The 12,101-nt window shown below is 33.6% G+C and overlaps 1 protein-coding gene across 6 annotated transcripts; it reads right to left on the bottom strand.

Moving 5' to 3' along the window:
- Nucleotides 1-276: 276 nt before the first annotated feature.
- LOC114404550 (protein ACTIVITY OF BC1 COMPLEX KINASE 1, chloroplastic-like) lies at nt 277-11,868 on the bottom strand. Of its 6 annotated transcripts, XR_003665032.1 has the most exons (15): nt 11,419-11,865; nt 9,561-9,767; nt 9,390-9,479; nt 9,125-9,271; nt 8,442-8,606; nt 8,149-8,289; nt 7,861-8,040; nt 6,396-6,591; nt 4,655-4,782; nt 4,307-4,378; nt 3,088-3,200; nt 2,758-2,905; nt 2,604-2,673; nt 1,795-1,910; nt 277-629 (listed from the first exon to the last, which is right to left on the bottom strand). XR_003665032.1 is itself a non-coding variant. In XM_028367457.1 (14 exons), the coding sequence occupies exons 1-14, from the start codon at nt 11,701-11,703 to the stop codon at nt 1,846-1,848; spliced, it is 1,941 nt and encodes a 646-aa protein (XP_028223258.1). In that variant the 5' UTR covers nt 11,704-11,868; the 3' UTR covers nt 277-1,845. The 6 variants fall into 6 exon arrangements, 5 of the variants coding, with proteins under 5 accessions (XP_028223258.1, XP_028223257.1, XP_028223260.1 ...); XM_028367457.1 differs by having other exon boundaries at nt 277-1,910; nt 8,149-8,223; nt 11,419-11,868; XM_028367456.1 differs by having other exon boundaries at nt 287-1,910.
- Nucleotides 11,869-12,101: the final 233 nt, after the last annotated feature.

Below are 12,101 nucleotides of genomic sequence, written 5' to 3'. Positions count from 1 at the left end.
ATTTTAACTTGTGTATTATACAGAATAAATGTTAATTATATATAACTAAAATTCATAATAAATGAATATTTTTAAATATAAATTATATTATAATTAAATTTGTAATAATAAATTTTTTAAACATATAAACTGTGTTTTATATTTATGATAATTAATTTATATTATGAAACAATCTTATTTTGATTAATAATTTCTTTTTAAAAAATGTTGAAATTCAAGTTAAAACTAAAGATATTAAAAATGGTAATGAAAGAAATAAAAGATTAAGAAAAATTCTTATAAAACACTCGTTAAATAGTTATTCTAATAAATATAGAGAGTGGATAAAGAAAAAGACCTCAAGGCTTACGGGAAAAAAATGAGGTGAATAAAATAGGGGCAATTGCTATTTCCAGTCCCCCTAATTACTACTACACTCCCATCTTTTTATTTTTTACAACTTTTACCCCTAAAATACCCTGGTTCCAGAAAATCCGCTCCCCTTTTGGCCTCTTTTAACGCGTTATATTCTGAATATGCTCTCCTAGCTTTGATCCATGTCCCATAAAAATTGCTCTTCTCGTTGTAACACTTCGAGACCACCTCCCATTTATGCAAATTCCCATTACTGTGATTTGCAATTCCCCCACCTATTCACCAAAGCATCATAGAGATACACAATTTAAGTTCAAGCTAACCCAATCATGAAAATCTAAATAAAAGAATCTCTTATCTCTTATATAAACAAAATGCCCCAAATAAATAAATAATGCCTACCGACTACCTTGATCGTCTTTACTCTCATCCAGACTACTATACCCATAATAATTAAAATCATCATCTCATCTTATTCTATAAGTTAAAAGTTCATCAAAGACTAAAATAATGCAATCAAAAATAGGAAAAAAAATCCTCATTTTTTTCTTCTCAAAACCACAACTATTCAAAAGCCCGAAGGAAGCCAATCCAGACAGTGAGAAGAAGCACAATGATTGAAGTGGAGTAAGAGTGAATCCTTGGTGTTTGTTTTGTGATCCATGCATCGCAAAGCGACTATGATGCGAATGAACGAACCCTATTTGGCTATTTCGCTTTTGATTAATTTCTGCATCCAGGGTATTTAGGGATAAAAAATTTATAAATTCAGAAAAGTGAAGTGTATTAGAAATAAGAGGGAGTGAACATAGCAATTGCCTAAAATTGGTTAACAGCTTAAGATATAATAATAAGCCTTCAAAAAAAAAGATATAATAAAATTTATACACAAATTAGGAGTGACGCTTTTTTTTCCACTTATAAACAAAAATGATACAGGAGATCAACCAAAGGATTTTCTAACTTTACAAATACATTCGTGTAAGCTGTTAGTGATCTGAATTTTGAATAACTAAGAATTTAATTAAAACAGTTATAGTATAAGAGTTTTTTACACTAATATCCAATCATAAATTGTCAAATATAATAACATTATTGGCTTACAGAAATTAAATTACTTTAAAAGTCATCTATACGGTGATTTTTATTAGTTGATGTGAAAATTTTTACACCAACAGAATATGAAAATTAAACATAAGATAGATTTTATTCAATAAATAAAGTTGAAGGAAGCTCAACGACTACGTGAATTTTTTGGAATTTTTTGGACTTTTCCCCGTGAAATTACAACTTGATATTTACTGAGCAAAATAACGTTTCCTACACAGATGTAGCACTGATTTCCTACACAAATGTTTCGTTCACATTCATTCAAAAATTTCACTATAGAAAAGAAAAAGAATTTAGAGAAAATATAGAACATGTGTAAAGTATACTCATCTGACTGAAACAGTATTGTATATGCTATGTGCAGGTGGTCCAAAGATTTAGCTATCCATCAGACAAGACTGATTCACTCCATGAAAGTAGGAGATCCCTGACAACTGTTGGAAAGTCTGCACCAAAATGATATTTTGTATTTGACATGCGTCGTGCCACGATGCAGTAATGGGAGATAACATCTTAATCATTTAATGGTTAAATTATGGTTTTGGAAAATATAACGAGTTTCTCCTTTGGTTCCTATTGTTAGTCTTCATAGAATTTTCTTCATTTTTTCGTATAACCTTTCTTATTCTTTGGTTAGTTAGTCCATTGAGTATTATTGTTTTTTGTCTAGAAAAAATAGTTTATGCACTTCCAGTTTAAAAAAAATTATACTGTCATTCAATCACAAATTATTATATATGATAAGTTTATTTACTTTTATAGTAATTAACTTTAAATTTATATCGACCACGATTTCTGATTGATTGACAATGTAATTTTTTCTACAGAGTTACTGACAGTGCAGGAAAATTAAACTTGCTTGTTTAATTCTCTAACCCCTTTAAAATCATGACTTGTCTATTTCATGTCTTTAAATATCACACATTTTTGCATTTGATTCCTCATTTTTTAGAGCCATGCAGACACTCAGCGGATAAACCAAACAAAAATCTAACAGTGACTATATGGGGAAAAAAACTTCGAGAACTAAATAACAACAGAAAAATGAGGAACCAAATGAAAAATCGTGATATTTTGAGACAAAAAGATAATTAAGTCTAATTGAACTAAGTCATATTCAAGGTTCACATGAACTTTACCTCTAGCTACTTCTACAGCAACAGAAGGTATGTCTATCTGATCTTCAACCAACCTATACACATCGACAAGCTGTAGAGAACACAAGTCAGAATTCTCCAGCACAAGATTATGGACTTTTAAGGAAGTGGAAAGGGTCATATTATCATCACAAACCTCTTCAATATGAAGCTTTGAATCTTCAGTCAAAGCAAGAAGAAGCTGTCTGCGTATTCCTTCATCAACAAAGAAAAGGCGAGCTCCATCTTTGATTGTGTCTGTGAGGTCCAATTTTCTTTCAACTTTTAAGTCTCTCTGGCTTTGCCTGTATAGACATGCCTCTAGTGAATATTAATGAACGACTAAAATGAAATAACCAAACATGTATGATCCCATAAAGGTCCAATTATTTCAAATATCTTTTGTAATTGGGCATTGATGGGATCATATCAACATGCAATGCTGTTTTCTTTGTCACAGATGATGCTGTTTTAACAAAATACAGACGTGTTTTTCACTTGCAATGCAGGATTGCTGCTCATCTTGGCCACATTTTCCTTTGCAAGAACAATAAGGTTTTCAAGCCGTTTCCACTGGAAAAGACCATCTTTGAATAGAACCTGAAACAAGGAGCAACATATGTTCACAATTAGATAGCAAGTATGATTAAGTTAGCATTCAGAGTCTTAGACTTGGAGGAAGAAAGAATCACAAAAATACTTTGGATTAATTATTGGTTGCTACTTAATACTTGCTAAGATATCTCTCAGTTATTGTACTGAAAATTTCACATAAAGGACCACTTGAATTAGTGTCTTGACCTAGTTAGCATAGGGAAAAGAGAAAATAAAAGAAACTTGGTAGAAAATCAAACTTCTAGCATGGCTGACTGAATTGTGCAGACACATATTGGTTCCATTCCATTAATATAGCAGAATCACCTTTCACCACTATAACACAGGTGAAGATATTGGATTAAAGACACCAAAAAGACATGATGTCATAGTGTACAAATATAGCCATCTGCTTCAAAATTAAACCCATCATGTTTAACTAGCATTATCTCCAATGACCATTATAAAGCAATATCCTTAGCATATGAATTCAAATATAGCAGGTAAAATGGTATTACTGCATGTGTTAGAGCTCAGAACAGAACTCTGGCTTCCAGGGCCAGAACCTCCTAAGCAAATAAGAAACGGAGAAGCTGAAGGTAATTTCATTGATTTCTGCCTTATTACATGTGACTGATATTTATAATGGTATTGTAATAACAGAATTTGTAATTCTGTGGTGACAAGATCTTAACAGAAATGAAATGGGAAAAACTAAATGGCAGACAAGATGAAGTTGAGGCAGAAAGGATTGCCAGCTCAGCAACCATTCCGTTAGACAAAATCTCTAAGGTATGCAGGGGTAGTGATCTGCCTCTTAGGCCTTGCTCTGGCTTGTGCTTGCATATCGTGATTGCTATCAGCATGGCAGTACGGCACTATGGAACCCCGTGGTTATCTTTCATCCCCACCCCCTTGCAGATTTTATTCCTCGACAAGGGAAACCTACCACTGTAAAATTTCTCACCCGACAAATGATACTTCTTGACATTGATTCCAAATTTTAAGTATATATCACCAAAAATGAGCCTCTTTTAATTTGAGAATTGTAGATTATACAGAATAAAATTTATATGCAAAAAAGCTTATGCATTTTGAACAGAATTACTAACCTGTACAAGGCGTTCACGTAGAGCTGGATTTGGGTCTGTCAGCAATCGCTTAGCCACATAAGGATAGGCAACCTATTTGAAATACTGGAGTTCATATTAGACTGAAAAATAAGGTAAGATAAAGAAAGGACAGTTTTGACAGTTGCTCAAACTGATTCATTTACAATATGAAGTATTATTGTTTTGTTCTACAAAAGTATTTAGAACTTTTCTACTTCTGATACAATATTATACAGCTTTCTTTCTTCTAATGCAATTTCATAAAAAAAATGCTCTTTGAAAATAAGTAGCATGCATTCTTCAAATCAACTTGAAATCTGAACAAGTCACAAAAATGGGAGCTTTTACCTCAAGAAATTTGAAGTCAGGTTTCATGGTAAAACAGATGCCTTCTTGGGTCAATAAAGAACGAATTACAAGTGAAAACCTTTCAGGGATTCGAATGGGATAATTGTAAACCAACTGGTTAAACTTTCCTGCAGTATATTTCATTAAAATATCGTTAAAATTTGATCAAAGCATTAAAAAAAAAAACTAAAGTCTAATTACAATTCATACGTAACTACAGAATCACTCCTAGATTACCATGAATTTCAGACACCAAACTAAATCACTAGAGATATTAAGAACTGAATTATAGTATCTTCAGAATCATAAAAAAATGTAAATTAGTTTTTGATCCCTGGATAAGAAAAAGGATTTGTTCCTCCGCCCATAAATAGCGACACCCTCCATAAATATCACTCAGGGAAAATGTGATATTAAGAGGTACGAATAAGATGGAAGAACATAGTCATACAACGTGTAACTAACAATTCTACTTTTTAAAGGACTTTTTTAGGCATATTCAGGGATGGAACCAGAAAATTTAATTAGGGGGGCAAGAATTTAAGACATGATAACAAAAATTAAAAATGACTAATTTTTATTATTAATAATTATCCAAAATTTAGTAACATGAGAGATAGTTCAAAATTATTGACTTTTTCTACTTAAAGAATTAAGAACGGATTGTTTGAATTCTCCCACTTCAACTACATTATACAAATTAATTTAACTATCAAATTTTAAATATTTTAAATCATAGTTAACAATGAATAAAATTATTTGTAAAACAATTCAAAACAAATTATTGCCGAGCATATATATTCTATAATGTGCAAAGCCAATTGAAAAGCAACTAAGCAATTCAAATTCTATAATATATATATATATATATATATATATATATATATATATATATATATATAATGTCAAATCAATAAGAAGAAAATTAAATCCTAAAATGAAAAAATAACAGTGTCTAATATATTTTTTAATTCTCTCTATTAATAACTATTGTTATAAATGAAATTTATAAAATGGAATAAAAGCAAAAATTAAATCTCATTTTTAAAAAAAAACTATATAATGCATTATTTGAAAGAGGAAGATTCATTACAAACACTGATAAAAAAAAAACACCAACTAAAAAAAGAAAACATGTTGCTAAATTTGCTTTACTTTTTATCTCCTAATGCCTTAGAAGATAGGAAGAAAAAAAGAAGATATTAACAACTCAACTGAAGTAAAAAAAAAAATACAATAGATAAACTATTATATGTTTTATGTGCTTTAAGTTTAACTAAGCATAAAATATATAAAATAAGTATATTGATGCTACTTAGGACTTTTTGTAGACATAAAATTGTAGAAGGTTGCAATACAAGGGAGTGACTTTTTATAAACACAATGTAGAAAGCAGCAGTGGATTAGGGGGGCCAGAATCGAAATTTAGAAGAGGAAAAATGCATTATATCATTGTATTCGTGTATATGCTTTGAGGATGAGGTGGGGGGATGGAGGGGCGACTGCCCCTATTTTAATATACGTGGTTCCGTCCCTGGGCATATTAAGAGTCCTTGTGATTTCTCCTATTTCAGATTCAGATAGTATTCATTATGGCTTGTTTTTTTAACTTCTCCATTTAACAAGACAAGAAAATTCAATCTCAAATTAGAAAACTTATTTTAATAAGCATTGGAGGAGGTCAAATGGTCACATTATAGTATTATCTATTTATATTAAACAATCAAGGGAAAATGCCTACCAGTGACACTACGAAAATTAAAATCTGACAGTCCTTTTCCAGCAGAGTTCTGCCAAATCGCTTCCAAAGCAGGAATTATAGGAGTCACATCCGTCCCTGGGGACAGGAAGCCTAATCTGGTAAAATCATTAGCCATCTCAGCATAGTCCTCATTCACAGCATGGACAACAGCATCAATTAAAATCTGTTTATTTTGCTGAAGAAATGGAAGCAGATCAACATGTTGTCAGCCACAAAAGTATGAAGTGCAAATCAAAGAAAAATTCCATGTTCAAGATTATAATGGAAGTCATCCTAAAAGCAAAATATTTTCCCATTTACATAATAGATCCTCAAATGTGTACCCAATAAGTGTATTTGTGCCAGTTCAGTAGGAAACCATAAACATATCCACACAAACACTTTCTATCTAAGCAAAAGAGAAGGTATTAACTTGTCAAAAATACAAAAGCACCCTCATAAAAAGGCACATCTATGAGACTATGCAGTACACATGTCAAACACCATGCACACACAGTTGATAGTTGTATATGATTACTGTCTAGGATGTTACTAGCCAAGGATATTCATTTGAATTTGAAGCACTCCCAAGACAGAAAAACATCCAATTAGTCTTGTTCTTACATAATACAACAGTAAATATTAGAGCCAGAATTATTGCTTATTTTTCTTGTATGAAATAAAATTGTTTATTTTACTTCCTTCATTCAATGTGATACTTCATCAATGATCATTTCAAAGAAGTTCCCCAGCCATGTATTCAACAGGATTTATGAGATATAATAATGTATTTCAAGCTCCAGCTCAGTCGGAGCTTTTGACAATTTCTGGAAGTGCAAAGCCCCCTCGAAAGTTCTTGCTTTCTCCTGGAAGTTGTTACATGAGAGGATCCCAACTCGCCTTGCTTTGCTACAACGAGGAGTTAATTTGACAACCCCTGGATCCCATCTCATGTTATTGTTTATGGCTCATATTTTATGGGCAAGACAAATTTGCAGTGGAGTGTAAGGGCTACCTGTTGGGTTACGAAGCGGGTTAGGGGTATGGGAGCAAAGCCCCCACGGAATGTAGATGGTTTTACGATAATATAAGAAGAAAAAAATAACCATTCTGCTCCCGAGTGTGTGCATCTGATTTCTCTCATTCCCTTTCAAATTCCAGGTGTTATTGCTAACAATATTATTCATTACAGCAAAACATGTAAAGTGCAACAGAAGGGTTTAGACTAACATGTATGATAACTTTAGGCATATGATGCAATGACAAACATTCCCAAAGATGAATTGTATATTAAGGCATGGTTAGTCCACTTTTGTTAAACTCAAATCCAAATTCACCTGATGGATGAACACAACTAAACATTTCATCATATGCCATTATTTTATAGCATACCAAAACAATAATTGATCAGAGAGAGAAAAACTCAATGGCCATTGCCCTACATGCTCGGCATATGAAGAATTACCTGACTGAGAACAGCAACATTGCCAAAGTCCACATATGCAATTCTCCCATCACGCATGGCAAAAATATTTCCAGGGTGAGGGTCTCCATGAAATAATCCAAATTCCAACAATTGTCGTAGGGCAGCACTAACTCCAATTGTTAAAAATCCATCAACATCAATACCGGCTTCTTTGATGGCCTAATTCACAAGAAGGAAAATTACGAATCCACAACAAGACAACAAACCATTTTGATTCACCATAGATACAATATATATTATTATCATCACCAGTCCAGATAAACAAACCTGTGGATTGGTGCACCTGATACCATCAATCCATTCCATTACCAGCACACGTTGACCAGAAAATTGTTTGTAAACCTGAGGAATTTTGACAGTAGGGTCATTTTTAAAATTCTCAAGAAAGTCTTCAAGATTACGGGCTTCCTGAAATATAGATAGAGAAATCAATAAATTTATTTATAACAAAATACAGTGAAGAAACACTCAAAATGCCAAGAAACGATATTTGGTGCATTGACAAGTTCAAAGCACACATCAAACTACCATGACAAACACAAGGCAGTGCTGAAAGTTACCAGGGTATAATCAAGCTCTTCCAAAAGCTTCTCACCAAATTCATCAACAATCAGCTCAGCATTACATCCCAATTTCTGTATACTAATGCCATTTAAGAATGAAGCCAAAGTGCGGAATAGGAAAAGATCTCGATAAATAATGGGCTCTATCCCTGGCCTCTGAACCTGCAAGTACACCAAAGTATATCTTTAGCAGTGGATTTAATATTGTTCTAAAACTTTACTCTTTCCCCTTTGTTTATATTTTAGCAATGCATTTGCAGCACTTTAATCATATAAAACTATAAAAGTATATTGATAAATTAAAGCCATATTTGACAGCACTGATTAGGAAAACATCAAAACAAGTAGAAACTAGAAAGAAGGAAAAAGTCAAAATTCATATATCACTAATGATAGACAAAGAGTCAAAAACAATTGAAAAAGGAAAAGAAAAAAGGAATGAAATCAACTGATTTGGGACAGTATGGACAAATATCACAGAATCAACCCAACAAAATAATTATGTAAAACTGTTATGAACACAATGCTTTTAGCAAAGAAATCAGATCACAGCAGGATATTAAACTGTTATGAACGTAAAGGCAATGCCTCAGAAGAATCAAAAAGAAGATTAAGCAAAATAGTTTAGCAGATCATTTGAAAATGAAAACAGTTATAACACAAGGTGAAAACAACAAAACCTTGATAGCAACATCCTCGCCAGTTGCACGTAATGTAGCTCTGTAAACTTGACCTAAACTTGCAGCTGCTATTGTCCCTGATGAGATTTTGCTGAAAACAGCTTCAAGGGGTTGACCCAGATCCTCCTCTATGATTCTGAAGGCAATCTAGAACATTTTTAGGTCAAACATCAGAATTATAATATCCAGGTGACAATGGTATGGCAAATGCTTAGCATAAATAGAATTAAAAAATAAACAGTTGATACTATGTGGTAAGTTTTACTTGATTGGGAAATGAAGGAACATCATCTTGAAGAATGCACAGTTCATTCATATAATCTTCTCGAATGATATCTGGCCTATTTGCAAGAACCTGTCAAATGAAAGAAAACTTATTATCAACTGGAAAACCCTAAACTAGCCATTGCTTGGATGAGCACTAAAAACAACACACCTGACCAGCTTTAATAAAGGAAGGCCCCAGATCACACAAGAGATTCCTAAGCTGTCGAGCACGATACGGAACAACCTCTTCATCCCTTCCAACCAGGAAATCATACACCAAGTTAGACCAGTACAAGCCCAGATTCCAAACTATCTCCACTCCCCGCAACATAAGTGACAAAATAGATCCTCTTGATTCTAATACCTTATTCCTCACCTAATGACCACAGGGAAAATGTCGTCAAATAAAAGTAACTTTAAGTTAGAAACAATCATCCAGCAGATTGGCATGATTTTGTTTTCTCTGGCAGCGAGAAGCTACCATCCTTCTACCAACAGGGATAATTAACCCCATTTACAAAAACATTTATATTCATCTTATAGCAGCATGAGCAACATACTTGTCAGTTGTCATGCAGAATAATCTGAAGATTTACATCTTAAAGCATGCAGTATAATCTAAAGCAAATTGCTTAAACATTTGCTTGTGCTCCGTTAGGCAATATCCATTTCATCTGGATTTTTATTCTAAAAAGTGAGAAGAAGGGTGTAATTCAGAGGGAAACAAGTGCAAAGTTGACAGTCATTGATATATATGATTAAAAAAAATCAACAGAATAAAATTTTACAAATGAGATCACAATCACATGGATACCATAACTAGACAGTAAGCATCCAGTTCCTTAATTAGTGGTTATCATTTCCACTTTACTTTCTAAAGTATCCTTTAACCATCTCAATCCAAGTCCTCATAGCACTAACATAAAGAAATTGTCTAGCACCCAAAAACTAAAATATAAATATAATGAGTTACGTAGTTGTTCCTAATAATAGGTTGCTTTTTAAGCAACTGACTCATGGACTGTAACTAAATGCAAATGGTCACTAGTCCAAAGACACAAATTCAATTTAAGCTTCAGTGCTTCACATACAATAAGTATTACATATACGCATCCATTTCAATCTCGAAATTACAAAAATAAATTTGTTGCCTATGAAATAACCAAATAACAGTATTTTAGCCTTTGATGTTACCAAACATTTTAATCCCTGAAATTACAAAAATAAGACTTATAACGTTTATCCTGAAACTAAAAAAACTAAGACAGTAAGACCTATAATGACTAATTTTTAATAATTTTCATTTTTAAAGGACTACATAGATATTTTTGCAACTAATTAAACATGTGCTGGTAAGTTGAATAACTATGTTGGAGATCTTACATTGACTACTAACATGATCAAAATAGTGTACATAAGTAGGGGCAAGTGGTCAACTGCACCTTGTGAGCTAATTTTTCGAGTTGAGTTAGGCCCAAATCCAAATTCTAACGTAACATATGCTGGTTGTTGTTGGTCACACCCATTATTAAGCGATCACTATTGGACCACTAGCAGATAATTACTCTTGCAAACTTCATGTTTGAAATGTCCGGTTCTCAACATGCAGAATTGCAGATCCAACATTAACTAGTGATTTGACAAAACTAGCATATACTATATAATACAAGTAAGGATCAACAGCAACCCTCATGACCTCTACTCATGAGCTAAGTTTTGGAGTGGAATTATATCAAACACAAATTCTTAGAGACTAGTTTAATGTATAAGTCAGATACAAGATACAACTTATGTTTGCAAACTTTAATCCTTTCCTTCTTCATTTTGTGCAGTGGAATTCACAAAAGTACTTTCCCAACTTTAATCCAAGCATAGCCTGAATACACGGAGTGTCGTAGATGCTTAGGCACTTAAACGCAAAGAGAGTAATCGAAACGCAGTGAGAGAGTGAGAGAGAGAGAGAGAGGGAGAGGGAGAGGGAGAGGGAGAGGGAGAGGGAGAGGGAGAGGAGTTGAATGCGTACTTACGATCTCGGGCGAGTACTTGCGGAAAGGGATGCATACGCCACGCTCGATGTCGAGCTGCTCCAGCGCAGTGTTACTGTTATTGCTCAGTCCCTGCAACGCCCTCGAAACGGCGCCGTTCGACCCGACGCCGCTCCCCGTTGTCGCGGCGGAGCACGAAACCCTCTCTCGCCGCGCCTTCTTCGCTCGCCGGAGCAGAACCGAATTCGAGGCTCGCGGCGAGAACAGAGTCTCCCGACGGAGAAGGTGAGGAACCGTGCACGACGAGCTCGCGTAGATGGAATCCATGGATGCGCGAAATCGAAGCTGAAAGATGAAACCCTAAATTGAATAAGAAATTGGGAGCATTTGCGAGTGAGTTGTGTTGTGGGATCAGAATAAGTGAATAACTGTAAAAGAAGAAGATGAAGAACTGAACAAAACTCTGGTTTGAAAATTAGTTTTTCATTTTAAATACGCATGTAAGAAGAGAATGAGGTGTTGCGAAGATGACAGCCACATGAACTAAACACCATGCATGTTGGGTCTGGGGTCCACTTGGCTGAACCTAACAATCTTTTTATATTTGTTTTCTTTGGACCAAAGGTCTGATAAAAGATAATTTTATTATGTGGACACTTTTTGTGCTGAGTTGGCTACTTATCTGAAAATGTGTTTTTTATATTATGTTTAAAATATAATTAGTA

The sequence above is a fragment of the Glycine soja genome, unplaced genomic scaffold (genome assembly GCF_004193775.1).
Source record: "Glycine soja cultivar W05 unplaced genomic scaffold, ASM419377v2 tig00104511_1_pilon_84547_1256723, whole genome shotgun sequence".
Lineage (NCBI taxonomy): Eukaryota > Viridiplantae > Streptophyta > Magnoliopsida > Fabales > Fabaceae > Glycine > Glycine soja.
This window is presented reverse-complemented; position numbering and strand designations above follow the sequence as displayed.